We start from the raw sequence: 22,930 nt of genomic DNA, 5'->3' as shown, positions 1-22,930 counted from the left end.
ATTATTTTTTCCAGAATGGCTGGATTTACCAACACAGCATTAACATGTTTGACCTCCCACTGCCCCTCTTATAATTGTTCTTTTCTTCTTCGTTATTTTTGACAAAACTGATGGGTGTGAAACCTCTTGAGTTGTTTTAAATTGCATTTCTTTTGTTATTAATGATTTGAAGTATTTTTTTCCATATCCCATTTTTTTAAACAGTTCTACTAGGAAATTTTAAATGTATGTTGAACTGAAAAAGGACTCAGCCACTACCAACCATTGCTCATAGTTTTACTCTCAAGACCAAATAGTACACCAATTTCTTCTTCCAGCTAGGTGGCACAATGGATAGAATGCAGGACCTGGAGTCAGGAAGACTCATCTTCCTGAGTTCAAATCTGGCTCAGATACCTACTGACTATGTGACCCTAGTCAAGTCACTTAACCTCTATCTGCCTTAGTTTCCTCATTTGTAATAAAAGAAATAATAATAATAAGAGAATGTAATAATAATGATAAGAGAAATGTAATAACAAGAGAAATGTAAACCAAAACAACCCTGAGGTTCATCTCATACCCCGCAAACTGGCAAAAATGACAAAAGATGTCAGTAGCCAGTGATGGAGGAGTTATGGGAAGATAGACACTGGTGCATTGATGGTAGAACTGTGCTTTAGTACCAGTGATTTCTTAATCACTAAATATAAAGACCTTTTCTCAGTCCTCATCCTTCTCAACAACTCTATAGTCATTGACATCGTCAGTTGCCTTCTTCAAGGTTACACGGCCAGTTATTTCTGGGTGTGGTGCTGAGTGTCTGAGCCCGGGATTCGATCTCCAGGTCATCCCAACCCTGGAGCCGGTGCTGAGCCACCTGGCCGCCCCAACAGTCAGTTGCCTTCTTGATACTCTCTTCTTTCTAAGTTTTCTTGACATCTATTCTTTCCTGGTTCTTCTACTTGTCTGACCGCTCCTCTGTTTCTCTTGCTGTTCAAACATTGCCCTACTGAGTAAAGTTCAATCTCTTGTTTGACATTCAGTCTTGCAAGTCAATTCCATTAGCTATGGATGTTCCCCAAGATACTGTCTTGAGTCCTTTTTTTTCTCCCTCTATACCATTTTGCTTGATGATCTCATCAGCTCCCATAAAGTTAATTATCATCTCTATGCTGATGATTCTCAGATCTATTTGTTCAGCCCAAAATTCTCTCCTGACCTCTAGTCTCACATCTCATATTGGATATCTCAAACTGGATGTCGCATAGACATCTAAAACTTAACATATCCAAACCTGAATTCATTATCTCCCTGTTCTTACACCTTGGGTTGGGTTCTAGCTCTGTTCTTTCACCTTCCAAGGGAATTGGACTAGATGGCATCTCAGATTCCTAGTGGGAAGAATGTTGGACTAGGAGTCAGCAGAAACCTGGGTTTGAGGCTTGCCTCCAACACTATCACCAGAGCAAGTCACATCAGTTCTGCATCTCTGATTATTCACCATAAAATAGGGATAATAATATTAGAAGTATCATTAGTTACTCATAGGTACCATTAATGCTTACCATTTAGGATTGTTGTGAAGAACAGATAAGATAATATATGTAAGCGCATTAATGTGTTTTATGTAATGTATTAAGTTAATTAAATAATGAATATAGATGAATGTATATAAATATATTATTATTGTATGTAAAAATGCTTGTAAACCTCAAGGCATCATGTAAATCTAAGCTGATATCATTATCATTATCATTCTACCATTCATCTCTTTTCTGTAGAAGCTATAGAGGTGACTATGCAGAATCATAGAATCTTAGAGTTGGAAGGGTCCTCACAGATCATCTCCAAATTGTGCCTCAGCAGAGCCTTCCTCCTTTCTAAACCTCTGACTAGTGGTCATCCTCATTCCGATTGAGGATCTCCAGCCCACTCATTCTACTCTTAGATAGCTCTAATTGTTAACAAGTTTTATATTTTGTCAAGTCAAAAACTGCCCCTTTGCAATTTGAACCTATTGTTCTTGGTTCTGCCCTTTGCAACCAAACCAAACAAGAAAATTTCTTTTCCCTGTGATAGCCTTTAAAATACTTGAAGGCCACTATCATTTCCATCCCCCTCTGCCCCAAGGCTTCTCTTTCACTGGTTAAACTCTAGTTCCTTCTGATGAACCTCCTATGTCTATGTCTGTCTGTGGTACCACCATTTACCCTGTTCTACATGTTTTTAACCTTAGTGTTAAATTCCCTTTCTCTCCCCTCTCCTAGTCTATTATTTAACATGTCCTGTCAGTTCTTTCTCCATTAACATCTCTTGCACCGATCCCCTATATTCTAGACCCACTGCTCTTACATAGGACCTCATTGTTACTCTAGCCTCCTGGCAGATCTTCTCCTTCACATCTATCATATTATTACTGTCAGAATAATTTTCCACGTGCAGAGAGCCAGACAGGTCATTCCCCTGTTCAAATATTGTAAGTGTTGCCTATAGAGTAAAGTTCAGTGTCCTATGTTTGGTTTTCAAAACCTTCCACAGACTGCTCCCATGCTACCTCTCCTTAATTCTAGTACCTTTTCTCTGTTAATTATTTCCTTTTTATTCTGTATATAGCTTGCTTTATATATATTTGTTTGCATGTTATCTCTCCCTGTATGACTTGCCCAAGGTCACACAGCTGGTAAGTGTGTGAGGCCAGATTTGACCCATGAAGATAAATCTTCCTGACTCTAGGCCTTGTGCTTTATCCACTGTGCCACTCAGCTGCCCAGCAGAAATAGCATCTAGGACTTGATTTATTGTTTTGTTGCTTGTCTGTGCATACATTTCTTACCTCTCCCCCTTTCCCCCACATTTACCAGCATATCCTTACCCTACCTGAGCCCTCTCTTCTTTTGTTTCTATCCTTTGCCAATGAATCCGTTGGATTTCTGGTGACTTTGTTCAGATGACTTCTAAATCTACTTCTCCAGGCCTCATTGGTCTCCTGGGCTCCTTTTTCTGCTGCCTTCCTTCCTGTCTACCTGAATATCTAATGGGAATCTCAAATTCAACAATTCTGAAAAGAGAACTGATTATCTTCCCACTCCACTCCTATCAATCCATCAACTTTATCTGATTTCTCTAATTTTATTGAGAATTCTGCTGCTATGAGGATGTTGGAAAGACTTGTAGTTTCTACCTACAGTACTCTCAAATATTTCTCCTTTTTTCTATTGACACAGACTAGTTAAGGTCTTCTTCACCTCTTGTCTAGCATATTGCAATAATCTCCTAATTAGTCTCCCTGTATCCAGCCTCTCCCCTCTACAATTCATCCTCCAAATGCTGCCACATTGTTTTTCTTTTTTTTTAATTCCTTTTTTCCCCAAGTAACAAGCCTCTACCCTCTCTGTTTCCCACCTCCCACTCCCCAAGCAAAAAAAGAAAAAAAAAACTTCCTTTCCCTTCAACAAGTGTGCATAATGAAGCAAAACATATCTCTACTTGGCCATACCCAAAAATACATGCCTCACTCTGCATATCTAGTCTATCACCTCGTTGTCAGTAGGTGGGCAGCATTCTACATCACCAGGCCTCTGGAATCATGGTTGATCCTTGCTTTGTTCAAAGTTAATTTGTTCAAAATTGTTCATTTTTACAACGTTGTTATGGTACTAATTGTGCTCTTGGTTTTCCTCCCATCATTCTGCGTCATTTCACAGGAAAGTTCCCCCTCCCTGGATCTTCCTCCTCCTCTGCCATTTGTATAATTAGTCAATGAATTAATAAACATTTATTAAGCAGCTTCCATGTGCCAGGGCACCAGGCTAACACTGGTATAGACTTCTAGTTGTTCTCTGTCTCCCTCTCCTCCCTTTTTCTCCCCTACTATATGGTTCCCTACCCCATATACCCATTTCCCTTCTTCTTTTAAGATCATCAAAGCTTAAAAAATCATTTTTAGGACCTTCATTTTCCTCCCCTCCCTGTATAAACCCTGTTGACATTGTAGTTCTCAAGGAATGCTTATATTCTCACTGCTCCCCCACTCGTTAGAATGCAGACATTTCATTATTAATGCTAATGGATTTGATCCCCAGGTCATCCCTACACTGGAGCCGGTGCTCTTACTCGATGAGCCACCTGGCTATTATTATCACTCCCATTTTATAGATGAGGAAATAGTGGCAAATAGCAATTAAGTGACTTACCCAGGGTTCTATAGCTACTAAGTAAATGATGTAGGATTTGAACTCGGGTCTTTTTGATTCAAAAATCTTTTTCTGATTGCTTGCTTTTCTTTACTTCCATGTTTGTGTTTCAAAGTTTCTACTCAGCTCTAGTCTTTTTATTAGGAGTGTTTAGAAATCCTCTCTTTCTTTCAAGGTTCTTTTTTTTTACCCTCTAGGATTATACTCAGCTTTGCTGAGTGAGATATTCTTGATTTTAAGCCTATATTTTTTGCCTTTTAAGGTATTTTACTTCATGCTCTCCTTTTTTGTAAGTGGTAGCTGCCAAATCTTGTATTTCTCTGACTGTGGTTTCTTTGTACTTGCATTCTTTCTTTCTGGCTGTGTGTAGTACTTTTTCTTTGACCTGGAAGCTGTGGGTTTTAGCTGTGACACTCCTAGGAGTTTTCATTTGAGGGTTTCTTTCAGGAGGTAACTGCTGGATTCTTTCTATTTTTACTTTGCTCTCTGGGTTCTGACATATACAAGTAGTTTTCTTCTACGATTTTTTTTTCTTTTTTGCCTTTTGGAGGGCAGTTGGGGTTAAGTAACTTGCCCAAGGTCACATGGCTAGTTTGTGTGTGTGTGTGTGTGTGTGTTAAGTATCTGAGGCTAGATTTGAACTCAGGTCCTCCTTACTCCAGGGTCAGTGCTCTACTCACTATGCCACCTAGCCACCCTCTTCTTTGATTTCTAAGCTCTTTTAGGCAGTCTGGTAATTCTTAAATGATCTCTTTTTGAGTTGTTTTCAAGGTCAATTTGATGAGGGATGGCACACAATAGGTTCAGCAGGAACTCTGATCTTATCTAAGACCAGAAAGCCTTTGATTCAGTCCTGAAAGAATTCAGTAGACCCAAGCAAACATGGAGTCAGAGTTGTAAAAGTTTATTGTATGCTTTACAGTGGGCAAGGATCCTTAGGGAACCTGCAAGTTTATTGTTAGGTTGTACAGTGGGCAAGAGTTTTTTAGGGGACCTGCAACCTCAAAGGGGTAGAATTAAGGTTTATATAGAATAATCCATAGTAGAACCCTGCCAATTATGCTAACTAGGTGATTAAGGGTGGAATTAGGGAGGAGTTAAGGTAGGGCCAGTCTTTTAAAGTTACATGCATTTTCAATGTAACTGCATAGGCGTATTGCCCATGATTCACTGGGAAAAAGCCCAAGGTGGGGCTACCTGGAGTGTGTTTTTAAGCTTGGAACGTCACTAAGTCAGCTATCGGTCAAGGGCTGACTGAGAAGTGCCCATTCTGCCACCCATCAGTGTCATGTTTGACATGATTGATGTCTGGGAACCAAGGCTAACCAAGACAGTATGTGGATAATAGGCTAAGGAGTTAACCCAGAGATAGGGTCCTGAAGGATTCATGGGGGCAGCGGGACACTATACAAGGGGGAGATAATAGTTGCCCAAGCTGGAATGTTTATAGATACTTTTGTGAAGGATTCACAGGTGTAGCTTGTCACTGTTCCAAGCTGAGATAAACAATTCACCAATTGTTGATGGGCAGAGTTAATGCTGTTGGGGGTGGGGGGGTTGGGGGGGGGTTTGGTTTTACAAATTGATATTACAAATATAGATCCCAAGCCCCCCATCAAATTGATACCTTACCTTTTCTTCTTTTTCCCCCAATCTTTTTACTTTGTTTTAGCATTTTTTGTTTTCTCATGGAGTTGTTAACTTCTGTTTGTTCTAATTTTCAGAGAGTTTGTTATGTAGGTATGGTTTTGTACCTCTTATACTAAGCTGCTAATTTTGTTTCTAAGTTTCTCCTCCATAGCTCTTTTTCTCTTTATCAATTCTTGCTTCTTTTGCTCTCATTTCACTTATAATGTCATTTTAAAACTGATTATTTAAACTCCTGACTCATTTCTTTTAAGAATTCTAGTTGGTCTTGTGAAAAAGTTGTGGTTTTCTTTGAGGCTTAGTCCATAGGTATAAATTACAGAGAAGGGGTTAATCTCAAAGGATGGAGTGAGTTGCTTAATTGGAATTTCCCTACATGGGTAAAATCATGGGTCCAAGTCTTCCCTCCTCCACTCTTAACTCCACCCCCCCCCAAATTAGTTCTTTAAGGAAATTTCTCACTTTACAAAAGAAGTCTAATTTTGTTTTAAATGACCAGGATTAAATTTACAGATATCTAAATTACATAATATATTTTCAGGAATAAATCTATTATATAATGACTGGTGTTCCTATAGCCCCTTACAAGACTCCAAGCAGGGAGTCACTGAAATAAATGACAGTAGTTGGCAATGATCTGAGGTATGTAAACCTCTGGGATTGATGAGTGTGTGATATAGTCAGGAGATTTGGATTCTAATCCTTTTTCTGCTTCTAATTACCTGTGGGACATTAGGCAAATTACTTTTGGTCTCTGGGACTCATTGCTTCATCTAAGTTGCCCCTAATAGGGGAATATTAAATCAACAATCTCAGTAGTAGTTGAGTCCAGGCTTATAGTTACCTTGCCCTCTGGCAAAACAAAAACAAAACAAGAAACACTGTTCTGTCTTTAAGGCTCTGGAGACCTAGCTGATTTTCCTGGTCTCTTTGATCAAGCTACAAGGCAAACTGTAGACATACAATGATTTTGCCTTATGTGAATATGTGGAGCTACAACAACAATTCATGTAGAATAAGGTCTTCTGTGCATATATCACATCAGAGGTGCATGGAATCATAGAAATGAATGGAATATGGAAGTTATGGCAGTGGTCCTCGTGTCCAGCCCTCTTCACTTTATAAATAAGAAGATTAAGGCTGACAGAAGTTAAACGAGTTGACCAAGGGCCCACCTATGGTCAATGGTAAGAGTTGGGAGTATAGCTCAGGTCTCTTTAGTCTGCTGAACAACATCCAAGATGTCAACAGAAGAACTTTAACTCTTGGTACTGGGATAGTATTAATGACTTTCTTCCACATTTCCCTACACCTGATGGACATTCTCAGTTCAAATCAGGGTTTGGGAACTTTGTTATTAATTATAAAGGAGGATTTGGAGAATGTTTTTACCTCTAATATACTGAGGAAGGTAGGTTAGTGTTGGACCTTGGGATCACAAAGACTTGAGTTCAAATCCTGGCTTAGATGATAGCTGTGTGACTCTGGGCAGCTTAGTTTAACCTCTCTCAACCTCAGTTTCCTCATCAGTAAAATGGGGATATGATTTTTGTGACTCAAATGAGATAGCACATGTGCTGAAAATATAAGTGACTTATGCAAGGTCACCCAGCCATTATTTGTCAGATTGATACTCTGACTTCAGGGTCATTTTCTTTATCCACCATGCCACATTGTAGGTTGAATGAGTAATTTTATTCATATTTTCATGTTTGTTTAAGTCGAAATATACCTGTTGACAAATTAGGGAAAATTATCAACTTCAACCTCTTCTGGTTCCAATTCTGCTCCATTTTAAAGAGGACACTGAGTCTCTCAGAAGGGAGAGAAGTGACTTGTCCAAAGTCATACAGCTCGGGTATTAAAGCACCACAGCTGGTATTTGAACACAACTTCTCTGACTTCAAACTTTCTTCTCTTTCTTTCCCGTTTCCCTTCCCCCCCCCCTTTTTTTTAAACTTAGGACTTTGTGGGGGAAGAGTTGACAGAGGACAGCAATTAAGTGACTTGTTCAAAGTTTGGAGGAGTTACAACTTCTGATTTGTATTGTCTCTGAAACATCCAACTACTTCTATAAAAAAACCAAACCTAAACCCTCCCTAACACTCTCTTTCAGAACCTGGCAATTGGAGCAGGAGCTGTTGGATCTTTGCCATTGACCTACATCTCCAAGGTAACGTTTTCTGGAGCTCTGGAAACTCATACCCTCTAAGTAGGTTTTGAGATCTAAATTTGGTCAAAAATTCTATGACTCTGATGTGCTGAATCCTCTGAGAGTGGCAGAGTTTGGGGAATGAGAAAGGGTGGGTAGCAGACATTCTCCTTCCTCTGAATGGTCAAATGTGGTGATGATATTTTGCTGGTGACATAAGGATAGCACACACCTGGGTTTAATTCAGCAAGTTCTTTGACAGGCAACCCCCAGATCAGTTTTTCACTTTTAGCACCATTCTATCTCCAACCAAATTTCAGCCTGAGCTTATTTTAGGAGAGTTCTCTCTACTGGCCTGAGTTCCACTTTGGACCTTGGAATGTCTGGATTGAAGTTGATTGGGAGGTGATGGTGGAGGCTCCCTTTCCTAATATTTGTCTTGCTAATCCGGTCCAGTTCCTAACTTCTCTAAAGACTGAGTGTTTATGTGAGGAGGAATGACATTTTAAATGAAATCAAAAAAGGAAGGAAAAAAGAAAACTCTCTTAAAAAGCAAATTCAAACTGAAGCCTGACAACATGCCAGAAACTGGGCTCTCAAAGGTATTTGACAAATACCTGGGGCAGATCCAGCTTCAGAGAGCAAGTTGAGGCCCCCTAGGTGTTAGAAAAAGATGTAGTAGCTACATCACTGACATTAGAGGTGGGCGGCCAGACCAGTAATCTAATCCAATTTATCCAGAAAGCCGAATAGCCGTATCTCTTTGGTGCTGAGGAACTTAAATGAATGAGACATCTTTAAGGGCCCTGCACTGTGGCAAGTACCTATGCTAGGGGAATTCATCACCTACCCAGAAAGAGGAACTCTGAGCACTTGAGGAGGAACTGAGCAGCTCCTGGTCTAAGGCAAGGGACTCTGGAAATCCTCAAACCACCCCCTCTAATTCACTCAGAGGGCTCAGTGCTCTAGCCTACTCCCATGGACTGAGGCTTGGCTCAGGACACTTAGTCATTCCTGTAATGAGTATGTCAGCTTTTGTGTTCAGAGCTGAAACCAATTTTTGGTCTCAGATGGTCTGGAAAAGAGAGCTGAGTTAGAGAGAAAGCAGACAGTCAGAGAGACAGAACAGAGATGCAGAGAAAAATAAATGGGTACATAGGACTTAGAGGGAGGTGCTAGACTAGCCATGAGGTATATAGGTAGGCAGAAGTCAAGGAGCTAAGTGATTGGAGCTGAGCAGAAAGTCAGAAAAGGAAGATCCAGGGTAGTGCTTGAGAGACATACAGACAGAGTGAAGAGATAATGAGCTCAGGGGAGGGGAGACAAAAATGCCATCTGTGGTAAATACCCCCTTGTGGTTACAACTGTGGCTTTTGTGGCCAGCCACAGACAGAACTGAAGCTCCCCAGGCCCTCCACCCACTACCCCTAACCCCCTCCATGCACTGTGGGTACATTTAAAAGGAAAGGTTATTAAGGGCATAGAGCAAGGATGTACCTCCTAGGAGATCTTTCCAAATTCCACAAGCATTGCTTGAGGGGAGGCAGAAAATTCTCTGATCAGTCATGATTAGTAACCAGATCATTGAGGCTTTGAGGAGGAAAATGGTTTAGGATCCCAGGATTTCGAACTGGAAAAGCTCTTAGAAGCCATGTAGTCTAACCTCATTTTTATAGGTGAGGAAACTGAGACAGGAGGAGGTAAAATTACTTGCTTAAGGTCATTTAAGTAGTAAGTGGCAGAGGTGGGATTTGAACTCAGGTCCTCTTGACTCTAGAGATGGTGCTCCATTCTGCTCAATCACTAATACTTTAAACTCCATTTTGTGATCCTGTCTCTTTGGTTCTGAATAAGAACTGTAGGGGCAGAGTGAATGCTCTAGGATGAGCTCCCAGGCCCCAAAGAGAAAAAAAAATATCTATAACTTTTGTTTCTCTGTGCCCCAGAAAATATCGTTGAGTATGTGAGCCCTTAAGTATAGGGGTAGCCAGGTGGCACAGTGTCAGACCTGGAGTCAGGAAGACTTATCTTTATGAGTTCACATCTGACCTCACCCTGGACAAGTCACTTATTTGCCTCAGTTTCCTCATCTGTAAAATGAGCTGGAGAAGCAAATGGCAAACCATTCCAGTATCTTTGCCAAAAAAAACCCTAAATGGGGTCACAAAGAGATGGACATGGCTTAAACCACTGAACCCATATGAGCCCTGGCTAGAGGGAACCTGAATGACTGCTGTTGGGTCCAGAATTCCAGGATGTTTCAGAAAGAAGTTTCTCCCTTTCTTTTCTTTTTTCTTTTTAAGAAGGTGGGATTTATTTTACTTTATTTTTTTGTAATTTAATATTTTTTATCCAATTACATGTAAAAACAATTTTAACACTCTTTTTTCAAATTTTGAGTTCCAAAATCTCTCCTCTTTCCCCCTTGAGAAGGTATAGCAGCAAACACCCTAGCATACCCAGGATGGCTGCTAGCACAGGTTCTTAGAATTGCTTTTCTAAAGGAAAGCAACTCAAAATGGGTTAACAATCTTACTTTAATCAAACATATATCATTTACCTAGTTCAGGGGGGAAAGTCAGCACCCTGAACTTCAGAGAATACAAACAGAAGTTACAAGCAGACAAAAAAAATACAGACAGAGAAACATACCAACAGACAGGGCTTCTAGCTGTCTGACATTACACCCATATCAGAGAGGGAAGCACCAACATCTGGGTTTTCAAAGTTAGGGGACTCAACTGCTGCCCAGAGTCTCAATTGGCCAAATCACACAACTCTCCCCAAAGTGAGCCCCAAAACAAAAACTCACATCAGGATATAAATAGCCCTCTCCTGGGTCAGAGAATGTCACAACCCTCTTGACCCACTGCCCAATCACAAAGTAACAAGGTATGGGTGTTCCTGAAAAACAAGCCTCCTGCCACAGGCTCCATGTAACTACTTCAACCTATTAGGGGGCAGAGCAGAGTTTCAAATCAAGGAAGGTTCTCAGATTCACTTAAGCCTATCAAGGGGCCAAGGGGCAGGGAAGATCTTCAGATTCCTATTACCATTACAGAAGGCAAGCAATTTGGCATAGTTTATACATGTGTAGTCATGCAAAATATATTTCCATGTAAGTCATGCTGTGAAAGGAAACATGGACAAAAAACCTCCAAGAAAAAATAAAAAGTTATCTTCGATCTGCATTTAGGCTCTAACAATTCTTTCTCTGGATGTGGAATTGTCTTGGATCATTGTATTGCTGACAATAGCTAAGTTATTCACAGTAGATCATCATACAACATTGGTGTTACTGTGTACAATGTTCTCCTGGTTCTACTCATTTCACTTAGCATCAGTTCATGGAAGTCTTTCCAGGTTTTTCTGAGCACCCTGATCATCATTTCTTAAAGCACAATAGTATTCCATCACAATCATATACAAGAACTTGTTCAGCCATTCCCAAATTAATGGACATCCCCTCAATGTCCAATTCTTTGCCACCACTAAAAGAGCTGCTATAAATATATTTGTACACATAGGTCCCTTTCTTTTCTCTTTTTTATCTCTTTAGGATGCAGACTAGTAGTGGTATTGCTTAGTCAAAGGGTATGTATGGTTTTATAGTCCTTTGAGCATAGTTCTAAATTGCTCTACAGAATGGTTTAATCAGTGTACAACTTCATCAGCAGCACATTATGTTTTAATTTTCCCAAATCCCCTCTAACATTTGTCATTTTCCTTTTCTTCCCTATTAGCCAGTCTGATAGGTGTGTGGTGGTAGCTCAGAATTATTTTTATTTGCATTTCTCTAATCAGTTGTGATTTAGAACATTTTTTTCATGTAACTATGGATAGCTTTGATTACTTTGTCTGAAAACTGTCTGTTCATATCATTTGACCATTTATCAATTGAGGAGTGGCTCTTATTTCTATAAATATGACTCAGTTTTATATATGTTTGAGAAATGAAGTCTTTATCAGAGAAACTCACTGTAAAATTTTTTTCACAGTAATGATTACTATGTATTTCCCTCCATCCTATTTCCCCCCTGTTTATCCTCTCTCTCTCTCTCTCTCTCTCTCTCTCTCTCCCCTTTCTTTTTCTCTCTCTCTCTCTCTCTCTCTCTCTCTCTCTCTCTCTCTCTCTCTTTCTCTCTCTCTCTCAACTTTCTCTCTCTTTCCTTTTGCTCTGTCAGTTCTATATGGTAAGAGATTTCTACAACCAACTCGGTGTGTATGTTATTTCCTCAGAGCCAATTCCAATGAGAATAAGATTCATGTGCTCCCCTTCCCATGTTTTCCCTCCATTGTAAAATCTTTTTAGGGACTTTTTTATGTCAGATAATTTACCCCCCATCCTACCTCTCCCTTTTCCCTTCTTCCAGTACATTCTTTTTTCTCATCCCTTATTTTATTTTTTTTTTAGGTAATCATACCATCATATTCAACTCATACCTGTGTTTTCTATGTGCACTCCCTCTAACTGCCCTGATAATGAGAAAGTTTTTAGGAGTTACAAGTATCATTTTCCAATGTAGGAATGTAAACAGTTTAACCTTATTTAATCCCTTATGATTTCTCTTTCCTGTTTGCCTTTTTATGCTTCTTTTGAGTCTTGTATTTGAAAGTCAGGTTTTTTATTTAGCTCTTGTCTTTTCATCAGAAATGCTTGAAAGTCCTCTATTTCTTTGAATGATCATTTTTTCCCCCTGAAGGATTATACTCAGTTTTGCTGGGTAGGTGATTATTGATTATAATCCTAGCTCTTTTACCCTCCAGAATATCATATTCCAAGCCCTCTGATCCTTTAATGTTGAAACTGCTAAATCTTTTGTTATCCTGACTGTGGCTGTACAATATTTGCATTATTTCTTTTGGGCTGCTTACAATATTTTCTCCTTGACCTGAGAGCTCTGGAATTTGACTACATTATATCTGGGAGTTTTCATTTTGAGATCTCTTTCAGGAGGTGATCAGTAATTCTTTCAATTTCTATTTGATCTTCTGGTTCTAAAATATCAAGTAATTTTCCTTAATAATGTTTTGAAAGATGATGTTTAGGCTCTTTTTTTTTTAATTGTGGTTTTCAGATAGTCCAATAATTCTTAAATTATCTCTCCTGGATCTGTTTTCCAGGCCAGTTGTTTTTTCCAATGAGATAGTTCATATTTTCTTATATTTTTTCATTTTAAAAAATTGTGTTTGATTGTTTCTTGGTATCTTATAAATTCATTAGCTTCCACTTGCCCAAATCTAATTTTTAAGGAATTCTTTTCTTCCAGTGAGCTTTTGTACCTCTTTTCCATCTGGTCAATTCTACTTTTTAAGGAATTCTTCTTCTATGAATTTTTGTATATCTTTTTCCATTTGGCCAACATTGCTTTTCAAAACGTTCTTCTCTTCATTGGATTTTTGTCCCTTTTTTTACCAATTGGCTTATTCTTAGAACCTATCTGCTCTCTCTGATTTTATACTTTATCTGCTTTTAAGGCTGGTTCTGTGTGGTAGACTTAGCCGGGTTAACTATGGCAGAACCGAGACCAGAATGCCCATGCACAAAGACTCTACAGCCTCATCACAGATATCAGGGTGGTGCCTTCCCCTCTGTGGCAATCCCAGTTCTACTTCCGGCCACGGACTGACTGGGAGGAGTCAGCTCTTATAGCAACATGCATAGAAAAGTTCGTTCCTTCATGTGGTTTGGGTTTCCATCTGATATGAGTGAGCTCTAGTGAGCCATGGAGTAACCATTTCTATTTCATACTGTAGTAGAACCCCACCCATTTCCTACATGTCTCCTCTACCCCCAAACTGGTGGGTGCCTTTCCAGGGTGACCTCTGACAAATAGAACTACTGGTCCTTATAAAAATGACCATATTTTTGACTGAAAGTATCAGTCTTCTGTTGCAGTGTGTCAAACACCAATACAAATGGGGCCACTAAACCACATATTATAAGGGTCCTAGTAGGCTGCATATTGACTTAGAAAACCACCTATTAACATTATTTCTGTTTTATTGAATTTTTATTTATTTTGTATATTTCCCCATTACATTCTCATCTGGTTCAGGAGCACTTGGGAGGACTGTGAACTGCATGTGGTCTGTAGTACATATGTTTGACACCATTGCTCTCTAGTGATTCCTCATAAATGGGATGCTGGTCAAATCTCATACTTCATCTTGGCTAATGAGTTGACAGCCTAAGAAATTCCATTTGCTATCAGAGCACCACGAAGATGGTAGTTTCCTGGGACAGAGATGGATGCTGGTTGCTCAGAGATAAGCAAATATTATAAACTAATAAACTAGAGGTTGGGTCTTGAGGTAATAGTCTTTCCATTGACAGTATGGACTAGTCTCAATCTCATATTAGGACCATAAGATAAGAACAGTTGGCCTTGACTTGGAGAGCCGAGGCTGGGGATGTAGAGTGGTAACCAAGCAACAAGCAGTCATCCCAGGCCACCGGCAATGACACACCGGAAATGACAGCTAGCATTAGGAACCTCTAACCAAATAGGCAGGTGAAATCTGAGAATACCATTAAAGTCTAGGCTTGGTTGGGACCTTAAAGACAACTAGGCCCATCCTCCTTCATTTTACATATGAGGAAAATGATCCCTGGACTGAGGAAGTGATTTGCCCAAGATCACACAGATGACAGGTAGCAGAGCTAAGGTTTAAACTGAACTGAGTTCTCTTTATTTCAAATCCAAGGCTCTTTCCACTATACACTGTAATATAAGAGAGGAGGAGTCCACTGAGTCGAGCAAATTGCTAAGAGTTTCACAAAAGTGATAAGTGTATGAATGGCTCACATCTCTTATGTTTTCAGCCTTATGGTAATCTTGTGAGATAGTAGCAAGAATATGATCATTTCCATTTTATAGATGAGGAAACCGAGCATACTGTCAGGGTGAAATAGAAAGTCAGGAAGTCAGACAGAAAGGAGAAGAGATAAAGCAGTGTGCTGTCAATCAAAAGCCAAGGCCAGACAATGTGTTGATAATATAAGCAATGCCAAAATACTGTGATGTGAACTTGATCTTGAGGCAGAAAGTTGTCCTCATCCTAATCAATTGATCACCCAGCATTTATTAAGTGCTTGCTTTGTACCAGACACTGTGCTGGGGATACAGGCACAAAGGAAGAAACAATCTCTATTCTCAATGAATTTACATTCCAAGCCATAAGCTACTCATATGCTTCCTATCAGAGATGGAATCAGCCCCAGCATGTGGCCAAGAAGAACCTGTAGGTAAGAACAAATAAGTGAATACTTTTGGCTGGGAAGAAAAAGTGAGAGGATTGGTCACTGAATGTCAGATCTGATGATTAAAGCCTTCAGGGTGTGAGTATGTTGAAGCAGAAGCCCTCAGACCCTGGCCAAACAGTTTTCTTTCTTTAGCTAGAGGGATCCTGGCTGCTTTGTGTGCATACAGAGCTGGGAAATGTGACAAGGAGATCCTGATGTTAACATAGAACATGATTCTTTAAAAATGCTACAGATGCTTGGTCAGGGCCCATATCAAGAACAGCAACCTAATTGGGTGGGAAGGAGAGGACCCATGATGATGGGTGGCTTTCTTCATCTCTTGGTTATATTTGAACCTGAGATGTGTGGGGCTTACATGTTAGTAAGTGAAGATGTAGCCAGTACAGATGTTGGGGGCCAGAGTCTTGGTGGGCCTCATAGTTTTTGAAAATTTTTTCAGGAGACTAATAGACGTATATGTTCTCTCTCCCTTTCTGTTTCTCTGCCTCTGTCTATGTCTCTTTCTCCATCTCTGTCTTTATCTTTGTCTCTGTCTCTGCCTCTCTAACTCTGTCTCTGGCTCTGTTTCTCTCTCCATTTCTGTCTCTGTCTTTTTCTTTGTCTCTGTATTATGTATATATATATATCATATATAGGCATTATATGTTATATCATGTATATAAATCTCACTGTCTTTGTTTTTAGGTGAATATAGCCACTCCAAAACAGAAACCAAAAACTCCATTTTGCTTTGGTAAGTAGTATGCTGCCCTGGGGAAAAAGATTCTTGTTGGTTCTCACAGTTGCTTCCTGCATAGTAACAGTCCTGTGACCACATGGCAAGTCAGACTTGAGTGTGTCTGTGGGAATTGCCATAGACTGTATAAGCTGAAAGGCACTTTCAAAATCATTTAGTCCAGTCCACTCATTGTGTATTGTGAGGAACCTGAGGCTGAGGTAGGTCCAAAGTCTCACAGCTAGGGAGTGGCAGAGGTTGACTCATGTCTCTGAGATCAGTAAACTTTAGAGAGACTGCAGTCACAGCAGTATCTCTTGAGTCTTAGCAGATACTGATACCAATAACTGACCATTACAACTTAGATAAATGCTTCACACAGAGTAGGTTATCTCATTTGAGCCGTGTAACAACTCTATAAGTGAGGAACTACAAATATTATCTGAGGCTTCAGAGAGGTTATGACTCACCTGTGGTCATCCAACTAATGTTGGTAACAGAATTTGAACCCAGTCTTTTTGATTTCTCTTCAGAAGACCTCCTCCCAGGAAGAATTACTCTAGCCATAGGAACTAGAAAAGAATCACATTGATGTTTCAGTCCTCCTGGCCCCAGAAGATTAGAAATAAAATATCTATGTTATGAATAATATTTTATCAAAAGTATACACACACACACGTGGAGCAGCTAGATAGTACAGCAGAGTGCTGGGCCTGAAGTCAGGAAGACTTGAGTTCAAATGTGACCTCAGATTCTCACTAGCTGTGTGTCCCTGGGCAAGTAACTTAACCCAGTTTGCCTCAGTTTTCTCATCATAAAATGTGCTAGAGAATGAAATGGCAAACCACTCCAGAATCTTTGCCAAGAAAACCTCATATAGAGTCACAATGAGTTGGTCAGACACTCCAGAAATGACCCATCAACTATAAAAAATATACATATATGTATATATGTATGTATTTCCATGGTCCTTAATATGGAACCTCAGGTGTTCAAGGGATATTCATGTTGCAAAACCTCTCTGTTGGCAAGTTGGACACTATTGTTAAATGATGGTTATTAATCTAGCTAACTCCAAAGGATGTCACAGCAATTGGTTATCAACCACCACTGGCACGGTATGTTAGGTACTCACTATATGAGCTGCACTATAACAGGTGGCAAGGAGAAGCCAGCATGATACAGTGGGAACAAAATTGCTGGATTTCACAATAGGATTTATGTTGGAATCCTGATTCTCCTACTTACTACCTAGGTAGCAGCAGGGCACTAAACTCTCCAGACCTCAGTTTTGTATCTGCAAAATGAGGGGTTTGAAACAAAAAATAAAAGGAGAAGCTTGGACCGGATAATTTCTCAGGTCCCTTCCTACTTTAAATCTGTGATTGTTACTCAGAAAGAGCAGCCAGGATTCCTGCTCTCTTTTGTCTTGTAGCTCTGAATTCTGTGTCTGTCCCATGGGATTTTCCTTCCCATGTAATTCACATTCACTAAAGCCTGAGTAGAGTGGATGCTTCACTGTGGCATGGCGGTGACCATGGGTTCATGTCACTATATCAGAACTGTGTAAACCCTGGTGTGTCCTACCAAGTTGAAAAAACTTTCAGTATGGGCTGGGACCAGATTGTTATCCGAAGACCATCCTCACTAAGCTCAGAGAGTCTCATCACTCATCATCAGCAGATTGGTCACCAGGTTCACTGAGGCATGAAGGGATCATAGTTCATATAAGCAGAGGAGGGTGTGCCCATATTGAAGAAATCACAAAGTATTCTAAAGGAAATAAATTAGTGTCTTTCTCCCCTCCCCCACTACCTAGAATGGTTTAACAACCAGTATTGGACATGCACAATCACTACAGTAATGTAAATGAAAAGCTCACTAAAAGGAAACAGGAATCTGAGGCACTAAAAAATTGGTCATGGCCCCAGAGAAATGCTTCATTCCTCTCAGCAGAGAGGTGAAGTTCTGCTAGGACAGAATATAGTAAACATAGTCAGAAGTGATAACTGCCTTGGATGCTTTGCCTCACTTTTTCTTTGCTCCCAAATGAGGGTTCAGTTTTGATGGGAATGGGGGTAGGGTGGGGGAGAGACAGAATGGCTTATTTCTAGAAATGATTATAATGTCAAAACAAAAGGCATCAGTAAAATTTATTTTAAAACAAAATTCTATATTTGTCATTCAGACATTTTGTTCACTCTATAGCTAAAAAATATTGATAAGCGACTCCTTGGATTCCATAGGCAGCCTAGCCAGATACAAACATAGGGAGATCATAAATTATTGGCCCAAAAGAGACCTGGGTAGCTCAGTCATTTAAAGCTTGCCACTACTGAGCCCAGTATCATGGGTTGAATTTGGACATTATTTCGCAGGTGACTACATTCTAACTACTCCTTATCAATATGCCACTGACAATAAGGGATACAGGTTAAGAGAAAGGGGATGTAATATCATAGATCCATTACTACTCTTGGAAAAGGAATCCAAGAATATGTCTTATTGATTGTCTTCATACATGAAGATCCGCATATTGGGAAGTGGAGTAGTAGTCATTTTCCTTGTGAAGTAAGATATATTTTTAGTGCAAAGGAGGGAGTAGTAATAGCTTTTTCCTCCTTGAACGCTCTTCAGAGTGTCCTGGCATCATGGAAATTTTCCTGGTCTGCCCTGTGGAGCTCATGCAACCTCATCTCAAAGATGGGTTGTGCATTGAGGCCTCTGTTTGTTGCCTGAATGTTGATTGGGGATTTCTTTTCTTTTCTGTCTTGTTGCCCTCCTGTCTGCAGTCATCAATGCCCTTTCTCAGCGTTATTTCCTGCAAGCCAATGACCAGAAAGACCTGAAGGATTGGGTAGAGGCACTGAACCAAGCCAGCAAGATCACAGTATGTATTCTGCCTTTCCCATCTTTGGTATGAGCAAAAGAACCTTTTTTTCTACCCGTGGTCTAATTGATACAGGAAAGAACTTTGGACTAGGGGCTTTCCCAATTGACCTACTCCCTTTCTAGTTCCCAGTCACCTATTCTTGCACCATGATTGGTTGACCACAAGTTGAACTGAGAGTTTGAGATTCAACTCTAATCGGCAGAAGTTCATGGAGAGTCCCCTCTGTGGCAGTATCATTTCAAGATTCCTAGGAAGGCTTATGGTCAGTCATGTTTTGAGTAATTTCTGGGGTAGCTCAGGCTCAAATTGTAGTAACAATAATAGTAGTAGCCAACATTTATGGAGCACTTTAAGGATTACAAAGTGCTTTCCTTATATCGAAAAGTAAAGAGTGAAGTGAATAGCACAGGGGAGAGAGACATTGGAACTCTTTCACCAGTCTGGTTCCTTCTCTCACTAAAAGGAGTTGCTTGGCCAAATGCTGATTTTGTCGATGAGCCCAGAGCAACAAAGGCAGTTTGTGGTTTAAAGGTGCTTCCTTTAGAAGCATCACTGAACCTTGATGAGTGATTTTAGGGTTCATGTCATCTTCCTCTATTTGCATGCTGAAAAATCCTCCCAAGAAAATATTTTCGGACCTGTACAGGATCAGAAGATGAGGTAGCCTTGGTGAGGAGAAAAATCCCTAGGCTTGGAGAAAGGAAGGCCTGATTGCAAAACCAACCTTTGGCACTTACCCAACAAACATTTAAACACTTATGTGGCAGGTACCATGTAGGGACTAGACATGCAAAGAAAGACAAAATCGAGCTCAGGAAAGTCACTTTCTAATTGGAATACAACATACAAATAACAAATTTTCTACAGGGGATTTTATACATTCATCCATCCATATATATATATATATATATATATATATATATATATATATATATATATATATATATATATACACGGTAATATGGAGGGATTCTCAGAGGAAAGGCACTAATAGCTGGAGGGAGTTGGGAAGACTTCCTACAGAAGGTGAAATTTGACCTGAGTCTTGAAAGAAAACAGGGAATCTGAGAGGTTTAGGTGAGGAGGGAGGGCATTCCAGCTATGGGGAATAGCCAGTATGAAGGCACTGACTGATAAGGAATAATGTGTTTGAAGAAGGGGTAAGGAGGTCAGCATGGCTAGGTGTATACAGAGTCTGTGGAAGGGGAGTCAAATGTAAGAACACTGGAAAGGGAGGACGGAGACAGGCTGCAAAGGGCTTTAAATGGCAAACAGAGGGAGCCACTGGTATTTGCTGAATAGGAAAATAGCATGGTTGAACTTTTGCTTTAGGTAAGTCACTTTGACAGCTTGAGTAGAGGACAAATTGGAGTAGAGACAGATGAGACCAGTTAAAAGGATATCATAATATCCTTTTAGGGCTTTGTACTTTTTTGTGCCTTTTTTTGTGCCTTTGGCACTTTTGTACTCACACAGGGTAGAGGTAATGATGACCTGAACAAGAGTGGTGGTTGTGTGAGTGGAAAAAAGAGACTCTACATGAACAAGCATTGTGAAAATATATAAAAACCCAATAATATTTGGCAGCAGGTTAGATAGGTTGAGTGACTTGAGGAAGCTATGACTAAGTTTTGCACTTGGGTAAAAGGGAGAATGTTAGTACCCTTGACAGTAGCAGGGAAGTCAAGAAGAAGGGATGTTTTTTGGGGTGAGATAATGAGTTCTGTTTTGAATATGTTGAGGTTTTTGCCTTTGGGGACATCCAGTTTGAGATGTACAAATGGCAGTTGGTGACTCAGGAGAGAAGCTAACACTGATTACATAGATGTGAGAAACACCTGCCTAGAGATGATAATTGAGCCCATGAGAGCTAAGAAGATCACTCAGTGAGGGATTATAGAGAGAAAAAAGGAGAAGGCCAGGACAGAGCCTTGAGGGCAACATCTATTGTTAATGGCTATGACAGAGATGAGCTAGCAAGGGATACAGAAGTGTGGTCAGACATGTAAAAAGAGAATCAAGAGAGGGCCACATTGGGAACTATAATATCAGAGGTGGCAGAGGCCACAAAGGTATTGAGAAAAGGTCATTAGATTGGGTAATTAAGAGCTCACTGGTAACTTTGGAGAGATCTCTTTCAGTTGAATGATGTGGTTGGAAACCAGTTTGCAGAGGATTTAGAAGAGGGCGAGAGCAGAAGTGGAGGTACTTTGTCTAGATAGCTTTCTCAGAATTAGTCATGAATGAGATAAAGAGATATGGATTTAAAGCCAGCTGGAATCATCAGGTCAAATTAAATTTTTTGTTTTTTATATTTTAGGATGGGAAAGACTTAGGTGTGTTTGTAGGCTTCAGAGAAAGACCCAGTGGACAAAGGAGAGATTGGAGAATATGTCACCCTAAGATTATTAAGTCTTAGAAGGGTTTGAATCTGCCCTGCTTTGAGGGAGGGAGTTCCCCCGATGCTGAAAAAAACATAGCTCCTTTGAGTATTATCATATAAGAGTAGAAGAGAGAGGGAGTGTGTTACTGAGCGTGTGTGTATTGATGTGTGCTGAGAAGCTGTCTGCCTTGTGGGTGTCAGAACTTTTACCTAATGCTATCAGACTTCCTATTTTCTAATTGTATTACTCATGAATGGCGCAGTGTTCTTTTAAGGAAGGTTAACGCTCAACTCTTTATCATCAAATGCATGCTTGGACAAATTTGTCTCCAGTGGCTCTCTACAAATAAGTTCTCTTAGGAGGGTGTCATGGAATTGTAGAATCTCAGGACTTGAATAGAATTCAGAGGTTATCTTATTCAATTTCACACCTCGTGTAGGCACTCCCACTCCAACACACATGATGTTGCCTACTTGGGTAATTCTAGTTGTTAGGAAAGTGTTCCTTTATATCCAGGAGTTTGCTGGTAAACATTTAACAGCTAGCTCTTCAGAGCATGAGATGTACTTTTTAAGTTTAATCTTCAATATTAAGATTTTCTCCATCACTTTCTTGAGTCTAGTCAATTAGAAGAAACAAGAAATTAAGCCCCGATTCAAAGCATTTGCTTTTCTGAGGTGTAAATACTCACACTGAAATTTTTTTTTTAGTTAATTTGTTTGTTTCCTTTTAGTTTACAGGATCCAATTCCACAATTCCTTGAGTTTCACATTTTGTCCCCCTTCCTCCCCGCCATGGTAGCATATAGTCAAGTATAGGATCTGTAAATACTTTCACATTATACATTAGTCAGGTTATAAAGATGGATTGTATCAGCTGGAATGAAAAATAGTAAAGAGGACATAAAACCAAATAAGAGAAGGAAAAAGATCAGGTATTTTGCTTCCACCTGGATATAAACTCAGTTCTTTCTAGTTCTTTCTTTGGATGCACATATTTCTCTCCATCATGAGTCTTTTGGGATTGACTTATATTACTGCATTGCTGAGAGGAGTCCAGTCTATCAAAGTTGGTCATCACACATACATTCACACTGAAATTTTTTAACAGTAAGCCCTGAGCCTGTTGGAACCTGCTCCCACACATGCCTACTTGTATCAAACCTAATTTTCCTCTTTGCCATATCCATGTCCATGTCCACGGGCTGTTCTCAGTTCTTCCCTCTGGGGCCAAGCAGTACAAAGCTAATTTGCCTTTTATATGACAGGTCTTCAGGTACCTGGAGACAGCTATCAGAGCTCCTTTTTTTTTTTTCTAAGCTAAGAATCCTAGATCCTTCAGCATCTTCTCACATGACCTGATCTTCAACTCTACTCCTAAATGGCTGTGCCACTTTGGGCAACTCTCTTCCTCTTTCTGGGCCTCATTGTTTATCATCTAAGATAAGGGGATTGGACTAGATGATGATGAAAGTCTTTTCTCACTCTAAATCTGATGCTTCCTGAAGACACTGAGTTATTACAATAAAAACATATCACCGCTGATGACTATGTGCTATTTTAAGAAATGCCTGTATTGGTGAATCACACATATTCCCTAGAAGGCTTTGAAAATTATGCAGTGAAAGGGATGCCAAGCTAAGCAATGTAGGTGATTCTCTACAGATATCTTTTGAATAGCTGCCAGCATATCATGAG

At 39.9% G+C, this 22,930-nt stretch overlaps 1 protein-coding gene across 6 annotated transcripts in view; it reads left to right on the top strand.

Moving 5' to 3' along the window:
* The window catches only part of PLEKHA2 (pleckstrin homology domain containing A2), a 137,086-nt gene that overhangs the window by 79,451 nt on the left and 34,705 nt on the right, over positions 1-22,930 (top strand). For all 6 annotated transcript variants that reach the window (XM_069075857.1, XM_069075859.1, XM_069075862.1 and 3 more), the window contains 3 exons: positions 7,939-7,995; positions 15,926-15,974; positions 18,749-18,846. In XM_069075857.1, coding sequence (XP_068931958.1) covers positions 7,939-7,995; positions 15,926-15,974; positions 18,749-18,846 — 204 coding nt within the window. The remainder of the gene's footprint in view (positions 1-7,938; positions 7,996-15,925; positions 15,975-18,748; positions 18,847-22,930) is intronic.

Source organism: Petaurus breviceps, unplaced genomic scaffold (assembly GCF_028583685.1).
Source record: "Petaurus breviceps papuanus isolate PSGF00001 unplaced genomic scaffold, PetGlider_PUasm1.0 90919, whole genome shotgun sequence".
NCBI lineage: Eukaryota > Metazoa > Chordata > Mammalia > Diprotodontia > Petauridae > Petaurus > Petaurus breviceps.
This window is presented reverse-complemented; position numbering and strand designations above follow the sequence as displayed.